Raw genomic sequence first — 20,837 nt, 5'->3', positions numbered from 1 at the left:
CGAAGGGTGGAGGGAAATGTTCTGCCTCTGGAGGTACAGTACTATCAGAGCTTGAGGGCCCTTAAACTTAGACATAGGAAAAAAGTAATTAGGCATTATTTTCTAAAAATGATAAAAGTGGAATTATTGGAATGAGGCTATTCGAGCCCCTGCTGGGTCAATAATTGGTAATAACATTTATTTGTAAACAGTATCATTTTTGGACCTAATAACTGTATATTAGAGAAACCTTTTTACCCTTGGGACATAAAACGGTCCCTTCACAGAAGTCAAATAAAAATTATAGATTTTTTTCTTAATTCATTTTTTGTCATAGGATCCGCTGATTTTATTTCAATTGGAAAAACACAAAACATGCAATAGAATATGATCCAAAAATGAGGCAGAAAGTGGAATTATTGCTATAAGGCTATTACAGCCTTGGCTCGGTCAATAATTGCAGCATTAACTTCGGCAACAGGTGTTCAGACCAGGAGAACAAGGCAGGAGTCCAAGGGGCCAGCAGACCAAAACAAGTGCAGATCATTCATTTTCTACCGCTTATCCTCACTACGGTCGCGGGGGGTGCTGGAGCCTATCACAGCTGTCTTCGGGCATGAGGCGGGGTACACCCTGGACTGGTCGCCAGCCAATCACAGGGCACATATAGACAAACAACCATTCACACTCTCATTCATACCTATGGACAATTTGGAGTCGCCAATTAACCTAGCATGTTTTTGGAATGGGGGAGGAAACCGGAGTATGTAAATGGCCGATTTGTGGGATTGAACTTGGGTCTCCTAGCTGTGAGGTCTGCATGCTAACCACTCAACCACCATGCAGTTCAAGTGCAGATCATGACAATCAATTATTACAGCCTAGAATAACCGCATTTCTAATATTGTACTACTTATTTTTGTTAGTTTTTTCAATTAAATGATTAAAAAAAGCGTTTTTCGAAAAAGTCACATCTTTTCAATTCACTTCAATGTCTTTTCTCTTTAATTCCCAAAAAGAAGCATTTCTTGGACAATATAAACTGTCAATCCGTCCATCCATTGTGTGTAGCAATGTCAAGTAAACCACCCCACACTTCATAGTGTGGGAAGAACAGGTTAGCTGATGACAAAGCGACTAATAACTGTGACCAGTCAGACTAATCACTAGGTTGTGGTCTGCCTTCATATTAACCCGCTGCTTATTATTAACAACACACTAATGTGTGTGTGTGTGCATTCCAGAGTTTTGGGTTTGGTTTTGAGCTCGAAGAATGTTACCTTCAAGCAGTCGAGTAGTGAACACTTGAGCAAAATGCCTCACACGAGTACCCAGTGTTCCCTGTAAATAAGAGCCAAAGTTCCAATGGTTGGACCTTTAGTGAAGGACAAGAGTCATTGCAGCAGCTTGTCACGGTGGAGTGACCAGATGGAAGCCATTTCTCACTGAAGGGCACACGACAGCCCCCGTGAGTGTTTGCCAAAAGGCACTACCATGAATTATGGAGCACAGAGTTAAAATCCATCCATCTGATAGAATGAAGATTGAACTGCTTGGCCCGAAGTTCCTAACAGAAAGCTAAACTGTTCTCACATTAGCAGACACACCTGCTATAGGCACTAGTAGATTGCTTTAAGAAAGATGGACATACAAATAGACCCTATTACCCTTACCCTAATACCCAAAAGGAGGAGCAATGTGAGGACTGATAGGACTCAAAGTTGTACACCCCTCCTCCCCAACTAAAGGTCCGATCCGGTCTTGTCCAAAACTGCTGTCATTGAACGGTCTGTTGTCGCTGTAGATGGCGAAATGATATGACGGCTTACTGGAACTACTTTCCTCAGGACCGAAATCCGAAAAGTTCTGTCAGTATGTTTAAGTTCCCCATAGGTATGAATGTGAGTGTTAATGGTTGGTACCCCAGGTGACCAATCCAGGGTGTACCCCGCCTCTCGGCCCAAGTTAGACGGGATAGGCTCCAGTATTTTTCCCTTCAGGGGTCGCCACAGCAAATCAATCACCTCCATCCAACCCTGTCTTCTGCATCTCTCACACCAACTACTCTCATGTCCTCCTTCACTACATCCATAAACCTCTAGGCGTTCCTCTACGCCTCCTACCTGGCAGCTCTAAACGCCGCATCCTTCTACCGATATATTCAGTATCTCTCCTCTGGACATGTCCCAACCATCTCAGTCTGACTTTATCTCCAAGGTCTCTAACATGTAATGTCCCTCTCATGGATTCGTTCCTGATCCTATCCATCCTGGTCACTCCCAATGATCTGCCTCCTGTCTTTTTCTCAGTGACACTGTCTCTAGACCAAACAACATGGCTGGTCTCACCACAGTTTTGTATACCTTTCCTTTCATTTCAGCTGAAACTCTTCTATCACACATCCTTTCCATGGTGAGGGTAAGCAGCATAAAAAATGGATGAATGGATGGATGTTATGTGTTTGTTTGTATCATATCCTGCCTCTCCTGACCGCATGTCATTGGTCTTCACCAACAAGGACAATAACCTATGATTGTGTGTGTCCAAAAGTCCAAAACAATAATGACACCAGGTTGTCAACACAGTGTGATGAATGAGGGAATGGCAATAAATGAGGGGAAAAGAACTGTGTAGAATTTCACATCTTCAAAAAGTATTGCATTAAAAAAAATCTTTTGACAGGATGAACCTTTTTCAGTGTCAAAGCAGGCGTAATTGCATGTCAGAATTTCATTTTCAGTGCAATGCTGTCTGGGTGTTTGCAGTTACGAGACATATTATGATAGTTTATATAGTTAGGAAGCTGTACCGGTAGATACAGTATTTCATTTATTGACTGTGTATTGCTGTGTCGATGACTGTGATTGTTATTTGCTGCAGGTCTGAAAGATATTGTGGTGCATTGTCAGACGTACCAACTTGAGAAGAATGACCCCCCAGCTCAGCTCCACCAGGAGACTGACGGTTTTATTCAACAGGGTCCCTTTTGGGGAGCACGGCGGCATTGAAGAGATGGGACAGGTGGAGGGCGATGGGATAAGAGGTAAGGGTGAGAGTGACGATGTGTAAAAAAAAAAAAAAAAGATGAGACCATAAAAGGAGAAACAAATAAAAATCTGGACGTGTAGGGATTAAAAACAAAGAATTACAAACAAATGGTTCATCCTCTGGGCATGAAGTCTGCACAAAGAAGCCGTCCATCAAAAGTCATCTGGGAGTGCACAGGTTGATGATGTGCAAATATCAATTTAAATGCAAAACATTCTGTTGTTTTCCAGTCAGATGGGTCATTTAGTTCCTACAAAAAGTGTTTTTAATATAAATTCAGTCGTCTTTTGTTGCTGCATGTACTTGCCTCGTTTTAATTCCACAAACCTGACATATGACCTTAGGACTGATTGTTGCATTGGTTTAATGATCCATGGTTGCTTGTCTGGTTTCTTAAGTGAGCCCAACTGGAGAGGGAAACTGTTAGCTCAGTAGCCTACGAAATGTGGTGTAAACAAACAATAATAAGAGCGTAAGGGAAACTATAGGGGTGTTATTTCATGTCTACAGGGTTCTAATTATGTTAAAAAACAGGTTTTCTTTGCTCTAACTCAAAAATATTTTATTTATCAATCTTAAATTCTACTTTGCAGACATTCAAACCAATTAACTGCATAAAAATGACGGATGACTGTATTGATATAGCACTAGATGTTAATTTTTGCTTATGCTAATGCTAATAATTGCTTCTTCTGTTGTTGTTGCATTGTATGGTTTAGCACCACATGCTATTTCAAACCTTTCATTCCTGGATTCCTTCCGCTGTATGGCCCCTTCAATCCTTCCACTCTCCTGGTGCTTGGCCCACGGCGTCCCAAACCTGTCCCAGCACCACGCCTGAGGAACCCTTCAGTTCCGAAGCGAGTGGAACTCCTCAAACCTCAAACTACTAGCAGAATGGTCCTTCACCCGCATATTCTTCCCAAATGACAAAAATTTATTTTTTTAAACAAGTCAGTAACTTCAAATGCATTTCAAGGAGTATTTGATTATTAATATACTCATTATTTATTATATTAGCTTTATTATTAGGAGATTTTCACACAATTAATGTTTTGTTGTTTTTTTGTGTTTTTAAAACAAGTAAAAAAAAGTTAAGTCTAAAAAAAATATAATATGCTCTAAAAAAAATATAATATGCTTTAAAAATATATACTATTTTTTCCCCACGTGAAACAAGTCACTCATTTAGAACTTACTCTGTTTGGAATGTACATATAAAATAATTATATTATGGAGATTTAGCCCATTAAAAGCCAATATGTTTCAATTAAATCTGCTGTTTTTGTTACTGGAAAAAAAAGTAAAAACACACACTTATTACAGTAAAGTTATTGCAGAAGACGCTAAAAGGTGAGAGATTTTGCTACATGCTTTCAATAAGGTAAAGGTAGAGTCGTCCGTTGGATAAAAATTGAAAGCCAGTAGTTGAAATTGAGTGCTTTGGTGTGATGTTTGCATGCTGTCCACAGATGAAGATGACATTGAGCACCAACAGGACAGAATGGAGGACGAGGGGAACAACAAGAAGGAAAAAGACTCCTGATCCAGTTGATGACAGTGTTTATGGTATGAGGACGGTTGTTTGGCAGAGACCAGAATGTGTGAGGAGCCCCAGGGACACACCTGGTGTGTCTCCACCCATCCACGGAGACATTTCACCAGCCTCTATTTCCCATGGTTCTTTCAGCCTGAGGGCGAGCCACACAGCACAAGTGAGTGTTAAAAGACTTTTTTTAATGGTTTTTGTCTACATTAAAGGACAGTTTAACTTAACTACAGTCTATTAAAGTATCTCATAGCTCATAAACTAGCGCATAGCATAGCATAGCATAGCATAGCATAGCATGGCTTGACCAGGCCACTCCATAGTCAAAATTCAAAGTCAGAATTCATGGTTAGATTTATCACAGCAAATCTTCCAGGTCCTGAAGCAGCAAAACAGCCTCGGACCATCACACTACCACCACCAAATTTTACTTGATATGATATTCCTTTTCTGAAAGGTAGAGTTACTTTTATGCCAGATCAAAAATTCAGCTTTTGTCTGCAATCAAGTGTTTGCGATAACTTGCAGTGCTAATAGAGGTATTTTGGCCTACTACTTTTTGTAGAACTGTTGTCACATTGGAGGTTTTTCCAGCATGAAGAGCCTTTTTAAGGTCATGCCACAGCATCTCAATAGGATTCATGTCAGGACTTTGACCAGGCCACTCCATAGTCCAAATTCAAAGTCAGAATTCATGGTTCTATTTATCACAGCAAGTCTTCCAGGTCCTGAAGCAGCAAAACAGCCTCGGATCATCACACTACCTCCACCATATTTTACTGTTGATATGATATTCCTTTTCTGAAAGGCAGAGTTACTGTTATGCCAGATTTTGTCTTGTAAGACCGCAGAGTATTTCCCCAAATGTCTTGGACATCATGAAGGTGTTTTCTGGCAAATGGGTCATTACGGGGCTGCACGGCGAACGAGTGGTTAGCGCGCAGACCTCACAGCTAGGAGACCAGGGTTCAATCCCACCCTCGGCCATCTCTGTGTGGAGTTTGCATGTTCTGTGGGTTTTTTCCAGGTACTCCGGTTTCCTCCCACATTCCAAAAACATGCTAGGTTAATTGACGACTCCAAATTGTCCATAGGTATGAATGTGAGTGTGAATGGTTGTTTGTCTATATGTGCCATGTGATTGGTTGGCGACCAGTCCAGGGTGCACCCTGCACCCTGGACTCTCGCCCCAAGACAGCTGGGATAGGCTCCAGCAACCTCCGCGATCCTTGTGAGGATAAGCGGTAGAAAATGAATGAATGAATGGGTTCTTACATAATTTATTTTTTTGACAACCCACTGAAAAAGGCTCTTTTTTTCTCAACTCCCCTGAAGTGGCCGCCCTCATGCAGCCCCAGATCATAACACTACCACCACCGTAGTTGACTGTAGGCAAGACACAATTATCTTATCTACTCAGTAGATGGTAAATAAACAGTATATCCAGCTTTTAGTTGTATAGTACTGTGCCGTGATACAATGGTTGGGTAAATGTGAAGTATGCTCAACTTTATATATATATAAAATGGAACAACCAAATTTAATATTAGTGTGGAAAAGTTTAGAAACTCAAAGTGAAGAAAGTTCTCCATAGGTCACTTGCATCATTATGCTTAGACGTTTCCGTGCGTTGCCTAAATTTGATTGGCAGTGACCCAGTGCCCTCCTCTCCCAGCACAAGCTCCGTATAGTAACCCAGGGGAGCGCTGCTGCAGCCCGGGTGCGACTTGCAGGATGATCGCGGTTTTTTTTTTTTTTTGCGCAGCGGCACTGCGTGGCGCCTGTGTCATCTCCGTGTGAGATGAGAGATGGAGAGGGCTGGGACAGGAAGGATTAGCCGGAGGGAGGGATGACTGAATAACGAGGAGAGAAACACCCACTCCTGACCAAGCGAGCCGTATTCTCCGAGAAAGAAGGGGGTGACACCCAAGGAGAAGGGGAAGAAGGAACGCACGCGGCGTGCTCGTTTGCCTTCTCACGGGATTCCCTTTTTTGGTTTGGAAAGGGACTCTTGCTTTATGTGTGAAGAGGTAGGAAATGCGATTTCATTCATTCGTTGTGAATGTGCATGATTGAGAGCAGGTCTCAGGTGCGTGTGGTTGCAGGTAATGAGGATTCATCTCATATTCCAATTCAGAAATGTGTGCGTAAATTCGTTTGGTAAAAAAAAAAACATTCCCATCTCCTGGAATATTTAACACCCATTCATCAAATTTCACCTTCTTGTGATGGTTATCTTATACTTCCACATGCCGGAGGAAGCAAATCTTGTCAAAACTTTGTTGCAAGTTCTGTTTTATTCACCCATCTGATGGGGTCTACCCATGGAGTCCTGAGTCCGGTGTGAGTTTTAATGAGTATCAAAGGTGCTAATGAAGAAAAGTGAGGTGTGAAGACAGGAGATCTTTCTTCTATATGTGGATGGACAATGAGCAATTTAGACAGTCTTTCCCATTTGAGCTGTCAATCAAACTTGTGCTGTGTTTGTCATCCATTCATTTGCAGCAATTCATTTCTTTCATTAATAATTCCGTTGCTCTGTTAAATTTGTTGTTGTGGTCAAAAATGGATGCATGGAGTAGCTGGTATAAGGTTAAATGTTGTTTTTTTTTAATAGTAGACATCAAATGATTTATTGTTTGTAGTTTTTTTTTGTGCAGATGCATTTCATCAACTTCCTTTTAAGCCAAATAAGCTGAATATTTATAATAATATTCCAAACTGACTTTTCATATTTAAGATTAAGTCCAAATCGAAAGTGTTTATGTTTGGGAAGTTTATTTTTTTTTTCTATATTTAATTTAGACAAATAGAACGGTGGTGGAATTGTTTTTGCGTGACTGTCAGGGGAAGGTAAAAGGTCATTTTCTTTGTGTGGAGGTGTTTTTAAAGGTGTGGTTTGCTTGAACGACATACATAACTATACTCAACCAAGATATCTGAGTGTAATTTCTGTGTCAGTGACACTGTACTCTTTTGTACACTGTAATTTCTGGACTGTTGAGCACAGCAGTCTATATGCCACAGGTGTAGCATTGGGTATTTAGTACACTTGTTATAAAGAACGATTTTTATTAAATAATCACAAAGGGTGCCGAACGGTACATGTAATATGACTAGTTAAAGACTAGCCTAACAGAAAAGTCATCTTCTTCCACTGTCGGAAATGTTCTTCATCACACACTTTGTCAGCCTCCCTCTTTCTTTCGTTGTCACTCAGTGTCACTTTCGTAAGGAAGCAAATTAGCTTTTGGTCTTGTTCTGTGTGTCCACTTTATCACGCAGTACTCCAGCCTTTGGAAACCAAGATCAAGATCCACTTTAACTTTAACTTTAAAACACCATCATATGCATTTCTTGTGTGTTTTTCGTGATAAGAGTGTGTGCACGAAGCACAAAATGACTGATCTGAAACATCCGAGAAATAAGTTATATAAATAACAGTTATTGTATTTCTTAGCAGTTGGTGATCAGCGTTCTTCTGCATCATAACTCTTAACTCTCAGACCTTTTGTTTGCTAACTTGCACAAGCTTTCAGACATCTTTGTTGAAGCGGGTCTCTGTGTTGCCTTGTCGCTGAGGTGCGTTGTTAATGTGTAACAGGAAGAAAAGTTCTGACTCACTTTGAGGGACGGGACCCGATAATTTTAGACTTTTTTTTTTTTTAGTCTTCTTATATTCAAGTCAGTGCGGTAAAGTTGAGCGACTGTGATGTTGTTTTAGTCCTCAAGACATGAGTCCGTTGTCCATAGCAAGTTGACTGAGGTAATATGTTCAGTACGTTGCATCAACTCATTTTTCATACGATGAGCGAATTCAAGAAACAATACAAGCAGTTGATGTTTGCTAAATACAAGGATGAAGAGTCTTGAACCAGTCATGGTGTGCTATACATATCACTATATTGACACTTACTATGGTACACATTATGTCATTGGATGGTCATATCACCTTGTACTTCGGTATGTGACAAAAAATTTAAAAAGTCAAAATGAAAAAAAAACAACCTTAAACTGTATTATGGAAAGCAGGAAGTGAACAAATGTAACAGTTACTGATTGTAAAAGTACCAGATGGAGGGGTAGGATTTAATAAGCTTTGCTTCTTCCTACTCCTTTTGGACATGTGGAACTGTGAACTGATTATGTGATGCATTCAATTGTAATCTGATGCATGTTCAAATGAAATATTACCATTACCATATGAAAATACAGTTGCATATTTCTTGTATAGTTCCTTAACTAGCAATGTGTTAATAGTCAAACTTTATCTCGTCTTCTAGTCTCTTCTCCTTCCAACAAAGTCCTCCTCTGTCTAAGCCTCCCCCGTGTGGGCGTGAGGCTCGGCGGCTGCTCCGTGGTCAGTCTAGACCGCTCAATGACTGATGTGTAATTGTCTCAAAGTGGACATTTAAGGGGCTAACTGATTCCAGATCAGCGCCCTGGGGTTGTTGTGTGTGTGAGTGGGGGAGGAAGGAAGCTAGGTGGATCTTTGTGACCCATTGAGCTCCTTCCCACAGCTGAATGGCATTCCTGCAGGCTGTCACTGGATGTCTTGGTCCAATTAGCATTTTATTGTTTCATCAATGTGCTTTTCTTTTCTTCTGTCACTCTCTTCCAGGTTAGCGGTACCGGGCGTGAGGATGTTATCTCGGGATTATTTGTGGGCTCCACTGGTGTTGCTGGTTGTTGTTGTTTCCCATTTCCCAAGTAAAGCACAGGATCAAGGTAGGTTTATGCACATTTCTCTCCATTCTTAACTCCTTGTTCCTCCTTCTCTACTTTATCGTCATCCCTACCTCAACTCCCTTATGCACATTCTGACCTTTTCCAAATCCAAACACTTGGGGTTTTTTAACCTTCTCCTCAGTAAACCTTCCTCACGGTTCCTCCTGCTGCCTCATCTCAGTTTGATGAACAGGTTGAGACCCACCAGATGACACACACACACACACGTGCAACCACCTATCATCTCTATCATGGTACCGTTTCAGCCCAGCGTCACTGCACCGCTTGCCACTAGGCTGCAGATGCCGCCACGCTTCAGAGCCATTTTAATAAACGTGGTGTAATAGCTGGCTTCAAGGCTGTGATGATTTGCTGCGCGATGTGCCGCACAACATATATATATATATATATATAACGCTCCACTGTGCCTCGCAATCAACCACACCTCAGTAGTCTTGATTTAATCAAAGTGGTGAGCTGTTGGGTTTGTGCTGACAAATGAGTAAAATACGATGTGCTAATGAGTCATCATCTGGTGGTACGTCTTAATTGGGCATGTGCTGATATCGTTTTGCACCACATGTAGTTGTTTTTGGTACATGTTCAGCATCACGGGTGAGCTGGAGACGATGTCAGCTGAGTTTGGGCACGATGCGGGGACACCCTGGACTGGTCGCCAGTCAATCACAGGATAAATGTTACGCCAAGTTTGCAATGAGTGACGAAAGGCAGTATTTTTTTTTTTATATTATTATTTTTTGCCAAAAGTAAACATATACAGCAAATATGGCATTGCTTCCAAGTATGAAATAGCAAATAAAAGTATACCTTTTCATTCATTCATTTTCTTCCTCACGAGGGTCGCAGGGATGCTGGAGCCTATTCCAGCTGTCTTCGGGCGAGAGGCGGGGTACACCCTGAACTGGTGGCCAGCCAATCACAGGGCACATATAGACAAACAACCATTCACACTCATATTTGTACATATGGACAATTTGGAGTCGCCAATTAACCTAGCATGTTTTTGGAATGTGGGAGGAAACGGGAGTACCCGGAAGAAAACCCACGCATGCACGGGGAGAACATGCAAACTCCACACAGAGAGGGGGGAATCGAACCCCGGTCTCCTAGCTCTGTCTCCTAGCTTTCTAGCCACTTACGCACCATGCACGAACATGCAAGAACATGCAAACTCCACACAGAGATGGCCGAGGGTGGAATTGAACCCTGGTCTCCTAGCTGTGAGGTCTGTGCGCTAACCACTCGATCGCCGTGCAGCGATAAAAAACCATTCAAAAGTTATGCCAAGTTGAGTAACTAGATTATATTTTAATTTATTTTTTAAAAATGTATTTAATTTAATTTATATTTCACCAAAAGTAAACACATACAGCAAATGTGGCATTGCTTCCGAGTATGAAATAGCAAATAAAAGTATACCTAATTAACAAAATAAATGCTAACTAGGTATTTCCTTCAAGATTCCGATCATTCATTGGATGAGGTTTGTTTTGTCTGAGGTGGACAAGAAAGCTACACTGTGATATACGCCTTGCTGACCTTTTGAACCCAATCATATACAGAATACCACAGAATGGAAGCTGGACTACCTCAGGTTGTCAGGTCTTGGACAGGTGTGATAGTACAGTGTCCATGTCTGATGGAGCCCCCCCAGAGGTTGATGGTCAGGTCGTTTGTGTGCTCAGATACTTCAAAAATTAGTGTGTAAATTGGTGTGCAAGTGTTTGAATGTGCAATTGCGGAAGTGCAAAAGGTCAAATGCTGTATTTATCTCAAAAGATATTAAATGAAAATGAGCCAGAAATACACCATTTGGATATCTCTGATTCCCTCTCTCTGTGTGTGTGTGTGTGTCTATATAACGGCGGTCATTTTTTTGAATGTGCGCTCCTGATTGAAGCACAGTAACTCTGTAATGGTAATGGTTTTATCAAATTTGAACATGCATCAGATTACAATTGAATGCATCACATAATCAGTTCCCAGTTCCACATGTCCAAAAGGAGTAGGAAGAAGCAAAGCTTATTAAATCCCCTCCATCTGGTACTTTTACAATCAGTAACTGTTACATTTGTTCACTTCCTGCTTTCCATAATACAGTAGCCACAAGCTGGAACAAATATTGAGCAGAAATGGAGAAAGAAAAGAGTATTTTGATTGGTAAAGTTAGCTTCAAAGCCCTGGCAGATGGCTCTTGTAGCAAGACCAAAGTTATTTGTATCTACTGTCGCTGGAGTAGACTGGACCGGAGCAGTGCAGGTTTTGTTTTTATTGTCATATACAGTGCTACTTTGGCATAAGAGTGGGTTTTTTTTTCTCCGGGTACTCCGGTTTCCTCCCACATTCCAAAAACATGCTAGGTTAATTAGCGACTCCAAATTGTCCATAGGTATGAATGTGAGTGTGAATGGTTGTTTGTCTATATGTGCCCTGTGTCACCAGTCCAGGGTGACTGACTGTATTGTTTTAAATAATGGCCCATAGTTCTGAAATTAATTTCGTATCATGATTAAATGCGATTAATTCTAAGTTAACTGTGATTAACCATGATTAACTATTTTAATCAATTGACAGCCCTAAGAAATAAAAAAAAAAATAAATAAAAAAATAAAAAAAATTATATATATATACGTATATATGCAAATGAGTCTTTACTAAGTCTTTACCGTATGGATAATAAAACATTGTTCACTGCAGAGACCTTACTTAAAGGTAAACAGAAATTGTGCAACAAATTGCGGCAAATTCCAGTGTCAGCTACAATAACAAGAAAATGTGAAACTTTAAGAGAACGTACTGCTGCAGCTTTAATTACTTTTTCAGTGAAACCGGTGCAGTTTTATTACTTAAAAACAAGCCTCTTGTGTTCATTCTTCGGTTGTACAGTCAAACTTTTTATTATTTAGGTGGAATTTGGGTTCGTTTTCTTTTTAAGGTGCCAAAATAATTATGTTGCAGGGTGAAGTGAAGGTTTTATTGCATTTAATGATGGTTGATGCAATATACGCCAAATTAATGTTTGGACCTTCGCTGTGAAAAAACTGCATAAACAGACTTTACTCAGTTTTAATTGAAGACTTTTGCCCTACTGGTTCGACATCAGCTAGCTGACTTGGCCATTAAAAAATGGCTGTAATATCCAAATGTCTTAGAATATCGCTAAAAGTTCAGAGTTCAGTGACATCTTGATTGTTTTATCTCAATTCATTTTCATGGATCTGCTATTTCTGTCTACTCTGAAGGTTCTGCAATAAAATCAAATAAAGATAGCTCTTCAAGAATCGATAATCCACTTGTCACATAATCTTTTTATTGATCTCTTACTCATCAATATACAGCCAGGTTGCAAGAGGAATTACACGCTTAAATAATGGATGTTTCTTGATGAATTTTCCCCAGCTTGTCTTTAATCCCAAACAAATGGGTGCGGTCCCGCCTTGTGTTTAGTGGGTTTGTTTACTGGTGATCCCAGCAGCACTTTTCTTTTCTTCCCCCCTCTTCCATCACCACGCTCTCTTTGTGCTTTCACCGTTTCCTGTCTCACTTTAACACCCCACAGTTCATTTTCTTGTTCCCTTTTCTCTGATCATTTCATTCCAATTTGCAGCAGCAATCACACCACATAAGGTGATTTATTTCATTGTAGGCAGACATAAACACGAGCTGGGACAAAAGTGTGGCAGTACAAATTAGATTGGGAATTGATCCTACTACATTGCAGCAGCACACAGGTGACCCCTCCAATTCTTTCATTAGGTAGCATGTGATAGCTGTAATGTCCCTGTAAGCAACAGCATCTGGTCAGCGGGGATTTTTCGAGCGAGGATTTGTGTGTGTTTTGTATATACAACACATATCTTCACAGGAACTCCCACTACTACGAAGAGTTAGCCAGCACAGGAAGGCTGTTTCGCTGCCAGAAGATGTGGTATTCGAAATAGAAAAAAAAAAAAATTGAGGCCCAGAATTCCCTGTTGCACTCCTGCTACTGGCTATATGAAGTGAAAAATGTAACCATAAAACCACGTTAATTTCGACCAAAACATATGTGAAGGGAACATATACTCAACAAAAATATAAACGCAACACGTTTTTGCTCCCGTTTTTCATGAGATGGACTCAAAGATGGGCTGCACGGTGGACAAGTGGTTGGTCGAGGGTTCAATTCCACCCTCGGCCATCTCTGTGTGGAGTTTGCAGGTTCTCCCCGTGCATGCGTGGGTTTTCTCCCGGGAACTCCGGTTTCCTCCCACATTCCAAAAACATGCTAGGTTAATTAGCGGCTCCAAATTGTCCAAATTGACAGCTGGGATAGGCTCCAGCACCCCCGTGACTTTTGTGAGGATAAGCGGTAGAAAATGAATTAATGAAAAATTGCAGGCTGCACGGTAAATGAGTGGTTAGCACGCAGGCCTCACAGCTAGGAGACCCGAGTTCAATTCCACCCTTGGCCATCTCTTTGTGGAGTTTGCACGTTCTCCCCGTGCATGCGTGGGTTTTCTCCCGGGAACTCCGGTTTCCTCCCACATTTCAAAAACATGCTAGCTTAATTAGCGACTCCAAATTGTCCATAGGTATGAATGTGAGTGTGAATGGTTGTTTGTCTATATGTGCCCTGTGATTGGCTGGCCACCAGTCCAGGGTGTAACCCGCCTCTCGCTTGAAGACAGCTGGGATAGGCTCCAGCACCCCCGCGAACCTCGTTGTATAGAGTTGATCATATTGTCAGTTGTGGAATATTGGTCCACTCCTCTTCAATGGCTGTGCAAAGTTGCTGGATATCAGTGAGAACAGGTACGCGTTGTCGTATACGCCGGTCAAGCACATCCCAAACATGCAAAATGGTTGACATGTCCGGTGAGTATGCTGGCCATGCAAGAACTGGGACATTTTCAGCTTCCAAGAATTGTGTACAGATCCTTGCAACATGGGGTTCTTATCCTGCTGAAACATGAGGTGATGTTCATGAATGTACGACATGCACGACAATGGGCCTCAGGATCTGATGATCACGGCATCTCCGTGCATTCAAAATGCCATCAATAAAATGCACCTGTGTTCTTCGTCCATCGGCTTATGGTGGAGAAATGAGCATTCAATGCACGTGCAAAAGATCTGGTTGACATTCCTGCTGTCAGCAGGCCGATTCCATGCTTCCTCAATGCTTGCGACATCTGTGGCATTTTGCTGTGAGACAAAACTGCACATGGGAGCAAAAACAAAATTGTAGCGTTTATATTTTTGTTGAGTATATAATATTCATGAGACTTTGGATGTGAGAGTACAATGTCTGACGGAGCTCTAGCAGGTCTTCCAGTCGCTCTAAGTGAAAGAGCAGTCAGCAAACCCACTGTTTTCCACCAATGAGAGAGACTGGTCATCTAGTCTGAAGAATTCAATTCAATTATTATGTTGTGTTATTTGCGTTATACTTTTGACTTAAGTACATACAAAGCTTGTTTTGGGTTTTGCACGCCTGCGCAGATCGCTACAGGCTGCAGGCTGCAATAGTCCGAGGTGGAGGTGATTTCGAACCAAAAGTCAGAAAAGTTGAACGATGCCCCCACAATAGGTTAGCAGTGATGGCAAAGTGGAAAAGTGTGATAATAACTACAGAACTAGAAAGCAAACTTATTCCAATATAATATAATAAATGTCTGGCTAATTAGTTCAGTATGAATAACATGCACAAATGTACCAATGGGATGCTAATGTAAATAGCATATAGCTGAAAGTATAACGGCGAATGACTAGTATGAAAACGGTAGGTGAGGTAGTTAATCTACGTCAAACTTGTGTATTGTTTTTCTAAAAAGCCTAGTTTATGATATCTATGGTAAAAATAGAGTTCCAAAAGTTCAGCCATGCTTTGCTTATTCTTTTGTCCACCGTCTGTTAAGTTCACAGCATACTGTAACATATGTTTGCCTTGAGAGGAAAAAGTTATTTTCATTTTGTTCCCTGCTCGGCCCCCAGAGGGTGCAAGTAAAAGAAAAATTGCTTTGCAAAAGTGAAAGCAGGAATAAAAATGTCCAGCGATTGTTGGATGATGAAGTATATGTTTGTAAAGCAGCAAAAAAAATATGCATGCTTGTTGTCACTTCTGTGTGATCTGTCATTTCTTGATTCTCTAATTACCATACAGCATTACATTGCTGTGTGCATTTATGTGGGTGTGTTCCTGCAACGATCAAAGCGGGCATTCGAGCAGTGAACGTCAGGGCGTGACTTTGGTGGTCAATGATTCCGTCTATAATGAACTCGGTGAAACCAATGAGGTGAAAGCGTAACCACACGCACAATAATACATGAGGTGGAATCAACCATCTTGTTTCTGTTTACTGTAATCCATCTTGTCACCCTCTCCAGCCACACTTCAGTACGGAATAGAGCTGTGAAATGTAGGTGCCGGTTTCACTCCTTTGTTATTTAGAGGTAAGGGAGAAATTAAAGAGACCCGCTTAATGGTTAGGCAAATGCTCTACGGCAGGGGTGGGCAAACTTCTTGACTCGCTAGGAATGCTGGGACGACTTTAAAAAGTCATAGCATTTCAGTATGTGGAATCAAACTATAGAATGGATTGAGTAAGACCCTGCTATATGTGCTTGTGTCCCTTTTTTTCAGGACCACTTTGTAAACAGAAGATCACATCAAATAACCAAATTGATAAAAATGCTACGTAAACCATCAAAATGTTGGCTCAAGCCATGATGCTGAGTTGTATGTTAAGTTTTAATGAAATACTTTGGAAAGAAACGGCGGGCCGTATTTACACACTTGGTGGGCCGGATGTGGCCCCCGGGCCGTAGTTTGCCCACCCCTGCTCTACAGGCTCACCTCTGTTTCTTGCATGAAATAGACAGTTTTGTTAAGTAAAGGGAAGTGTTAAGTCGAAGTGAATTTTGAGGTAAAATAATAAATACTAGGGCTGCACGGTGGTCGAGTGGTTAGCGCGCAGGCCTCACAGAGTTCAAGCCCACCCTTGGCGATGTGGAGTTTGCATGTTCTCCCACATAAAAAAAAAACATGCATGTTAACTGGCGACCCCAAACTGTCCATAGGTATGAATGTGAGTGTGAATGGTTGTTTGTCTACATGAGCCCTGTGATTGGCTGGCCACCAGTCCAGGGTGTACCCCGCCTCTCGCCCGAAGACTGCTGGGATAGGCTCCAGCAACCCCCGCGACCCTTGTGAGGATAAGCGGTAGAAAATAAATGAATGAACTTGTTTTAGTCTGTTGCCCCTTGGACTCCTGCCTTGTTCTCCTGGTTTGCACATATCCACCGGGAATGACCGATAACTCCTCCTGCATAGTTTGAAGAATTTGCTTCTTTTTTTTTTTTTTACAAACACCTTTCAATGGAGGCTTTTGAAGGCATGTCTTTAATTACTCCCACACAGTTGAACACTTCTTACTACTATACAAAATGTTGCAAAATCAGTCGCCACCAAAGTCCTACTAAGATGACGGTCTTTCATTTTACTGCCTGGCATGAAGATTATGCGCAGGTCAGTCATGAGCAAGACGAGGTCACTTCCACTGGTGTAACTCTTCCCAATAAATTGCCCGAGTGTGTGAAATATATGACCAAGCTACGGTATATACCACACATATTAGGCAGGAGTCTCATCCATCTCCGTCTTTTTTTGCTGCACTTTTTCTACCTAATTGCAAATGCGTCTTGGCACATAGAGCGAACGAGAGTGATATTTTGAATGTTAATGTTCTGTAGGTGGCAGATGTGCTGACCTGTGAAGAGCAGTTTAAGTAGGAGACCCCTCACATTCAGTCAGCATGCACCGCTATTAGCTTTATTATATCCATATTCATTAATCATATTTACTGTCTCTTGAATTGCCTCAGTGTACAGACCTTGACACGCATTCGGCATTATAGAGCATCATTGCTGTCTCATTCAATTTTCACATTTGTTAATTATCATTCACTGTGTGTAAGGGTGCGTTCTTTGACATGCGACGGGAAGATGGAGGTTATCGTGGAAATGATCATCCAGTTATTAATCTCCTGCCAGCTCCATTCAAACACTATCAAACACACACCAAACGCTACCGGAGTAATAATATTCCCGGTTGTGGTGAATTATTCATAGAGTCTTATTGTGGTGAGGTGTAATTATGCAGTTTTGTACAATGCATTTGAAGTATTCTATAGTTGACGTGATGTGATTACGTGAGGGGTGCCGTGAAGAAAAACTGCAGTACTGCGCTGCGCCTCAGTAATTGAATAACATAACAAGAAGTGTGCTTAGGAAAGATCATATAAAGGACGACTCGGACTAAAAATCCAACTTTACGTTGCTCAATATTGGATGTTTTTTTTTCTCCTTGAAACCATAGTTGGTTATCAAAAGTAACCCATTCACGTCGGTAGTTAAATTAGTCTTACGCTCTTATTTTGACCTGAACACATCAACAAAAGTGCAAACCTTAGTTAGCAGTTAGCATCATTAATCCGTTCCAGATGGTCTGACTCTAAACATAACCGACGCTAACCGAATCAATTTTCCACAAAAAGAAATCACGGCAATCCGATTCATCCATTCCACAAAACACGTTTCTGTTGTTAAATTTAGTAAAGAGTCAATTTTAGTTTGAGTCAGCCGCTATTGACATCCTAGATCAGGGGTCAGCAACCCACAGCTCCAGAGCTGCATGTGGCTCTTCCGCCTTTTTGTTGTGGCTCCTTCGCAATGCTCAAGTATTTAACACCCAAACTTGTTGGGACCAGAGTAAACAACAAATGTAAATAGATTCGTTCATTCATTCATTTTCTACTGCTTTTTTCTCACGAGGGTCGCGGGGGGTGCTGGAGCCTATCCCAGCTGTCTTTCGGCGAGGGGCGGGGTACACCCTGGACTGGTGGCCAGCCAATCACAGGGCACATATAGACAAACAACCATTCATACTCACATTTTCGCTAAGAGTCGCTAATTAACCTAGCATGTTTTTGGAATGTGGGAGGAAACCGGAGTACCGGGAGAAAACCCACGCATGCATGGCGAGAACATGCAAACTCCACACATAGATGGAATTGAACCCTGGTCTCCTAGCTGTGAGCTCTGTGCGCTAACCATTCGACCGCCGTGCAGCCAAAAATGTGAATAGTTTACATTTAATTTTATACAGATATTATGTACATTTATCTTCCGTATTAGCAAGATCTGTTACTAGCAAGAGTATGCTTTTTTTTCCCTCTGAACTACTTTGATACCCCAAAATTCCTTCTAAATCTGGCAGTCAATCAAAATCATGGGAGACTCGCAATGTGAGCATGTTGCTACGCATTTCTTCAGGCATCAGATATAAACTTTTGAAAGTTCATCAGATATTGTTTTTGGAATTATGTTTTGCGGCTCCACTCTATTTTCCTTTAGTCAGCAAGCGGGTAAAATTGCTCTTTGGATAGGAAAGGTTGCCGACCCCTGCCCTAGATTGACTTTTGGTTCCTGTTTCCATGGATTTACAAGCTAATATAAGATATTAACAAGGATGTTTTGTGCTAAAAATGCAACATGCTAACAACATGACAAGATGCCCACCATATTTTATGCTAAATGGAGAGTGTTGCATGTGTACACTAACCAAGGTTCCAATGTACGAATATCTCGCAATTGTGCCTCTCCTCAGACACTTCCATGAGGTGCGTTCACAGACACTCCAAACATGTGTTAGTAACCCAAGAAAAAAGCCTCCCAGTCTGAAATGTTTCATATCAGGTTTGCAGAAACTTCAACCTGGAAATTCACCATCCCTCTCAGACACTTGTTGTCCCTGTTGGTTTGGAGCTTTTTTTTAATTAATATCCTTGATGGTTAATCGGCTCATGATTAATTTCCCATGGTACAATCGCTGATTTGAATGTGTTTCTTCAGTTCCACCTCCGAGGAGGCTGCGTTTCAAAGCATTGAACTCCAACACCCTGCTCGTCACCTGGAAGGAGCCCAAAGGAGACTTTGACAGCTACCTGTTCCTCTACAACAGCATACCAGGTAGGATGGATTTATTATAAAAGACTACTCTTATTAATGCGCCGTGGGATCATGTGCTAGGCAAATGGTAAATCACTCAACTTTGAGGAAGAAGATCTCATTATGTATTTTCTGTATGTCAGGAAGGATTATGTAATTTACTTCTTATCTATGCTCCTCTAAGGTATTACACTGTTGAGAAACATGGTAGTCCAAAAGCCTTGTTCTGTATCTCTTTGAAGTTTAGGACAAAAAATGGATATTTAAGACCGCCTGTCACCTGTAAGCAGGAATAAAAGTAGAATCTTTACTAAGCTCTGAAAACCGCAACAAAATGCATCATATCAGCCTGCATCTTTGAAGTGGTGGATGAGTGTTAAATAGGGAGATTTTGCGAAAATAAAATCTGATATTTCTCATTTAAGAGAAGAACAGGGCAGCTAGAAGCCAATCAGACTGTAAACTATGACTTTGCTACTATAAATGACAATACACCTAATATACATACATTACGTTTTTTGCATACACTATAAACCTTGCAATCCCGCCTGTACTTCTCAATCGTCACTTGTTTGCTTGCGTCTTTGTCTGCTTTTTTTTCGTGGCGTTAAAGTCCAAGCAGAACTTGTAGTAATTCTACAAAATGATCTGACTCATTTATAGGTTAAATAAAAGGCAAATAAAGTAAAAATCAATGCAGATCCAGTTGCTCTGAAGTCTGTAACCCATAACAAGATGGTGTTTGAAGCTGGTACGGGATCATGTCTAATAAGATTGAAGTGCAAACGTAACGCTCGTTGTGTTGCCGTTACAGATTTGTTTGTTTTGATAAACGTTTCCACAATGAAAGCATCATGCTAACCAGTCCAATTCATGGCAACAACGGAAAAAGAAACGAAAAAATTGCATTATCTGGAAAAGAATGGCATTATATGTACTTTTTGAAATAAAACTTTTTTTGTTTTACTTTATTTGCCTTTTATTTAACCTACAAATGTCAGCTCATTTAGCCCGACCCTGTACATTTGATTAAAAATCTGTCCGATTAATTGGTTCCAGAATGTCAGCAAAAAAAACCATGAAATCCCACCCCTATAGTTTCCACTTTACACTCCTATTATTCTTTGTTTACAACACATTTCTCAACCGTAATGCGCACAACACACGTCCGCCGCTAGCATAGCGAGCTCCAATCTAACTGGTTAGCCTCTCCAATTTACTTACAGTATTCTAAACTTAAAAGTCTTTCAAACGGAGTGGGGAAGAAGGACCAAGTAAGAAACCAAAATTTTTACCACTTCCACACTGAATGAGAGGAGAACAGGAAAGAGAACTATGTCGTGTCAGACATGCCACGGCAGACTACATGCAGTGTGAATGTAATCTAATGTCATGTAACATTACTGTCTCCCTGGTGGCCACAGTACTACATATTACATAATACTACAATAACGGCGGCCATTTATTAATTAATTCGGAGTGAGAAAAGGATATTTGGACTACAGTGTAGCGAGTATATTTC

General features: G+C 41.0%; 1 protein-coding gene across 2 annotated transcripts in view; it reads left to right on the top strand.

The window, feature by feature from the left end:
* The window catches only part of col14a1a (collagen, type XIV, alpha 1a), a 131,085-nt gene that overhangs the window by 2,782 nt on the left and 107,466 nt on the right, over nt 1-20,837 (top strand). Inside the window, exons 2-5 of one of the 2 annotated variants that reach the window (XM_058084545.2) lie at nt 2,860-3,022; nt 4,500-4,742; nt 9,198-9,304; nt 19,220-19,336. In XM_058084545.2, coding sequence (XP_057940528.2) covers nt 9,220-9,304; nt 19,220-19,336 — 202 coding nt within the window. In that variant the 5' untranslated portion in view covers nt 2,860-3,022; nt 4,500-4,742; nt 9,198-9,219. Of the gene's footprint in view, nt 1-2,859; nt 3,023-4,499; nt 4,743-6,408; nt 6,607-9,197; nt 9,305-19,219; nt 19,337-20,837 lie in introns of those variants that run through there. The other variant, XM_058084544.2, reaches the window with a different exon arrangement.

The sequence above is a fragment of the Doryrhamphus excisus genome, linkage group LG17, assembly GCF_037039965.1.
Source record: "Doryrhamphus excisus strain RoL-2023G ecotype Guam linkage group LG17, RoL_Dexc_Guam_v1.1, whole genome shotgun sequence".
NCBI lineage: Eukaryota > Metazoa > Chordata > Actinopteri > Syngnathiformes > Syngnathidae > Doryrhamphus > Doryrhamphus excisus.
The sequence above is the reverse complement of the archived record's forward strand: the minus strand, read 5'-3'. Positions and strand labels throughout refer to the sequence as shown.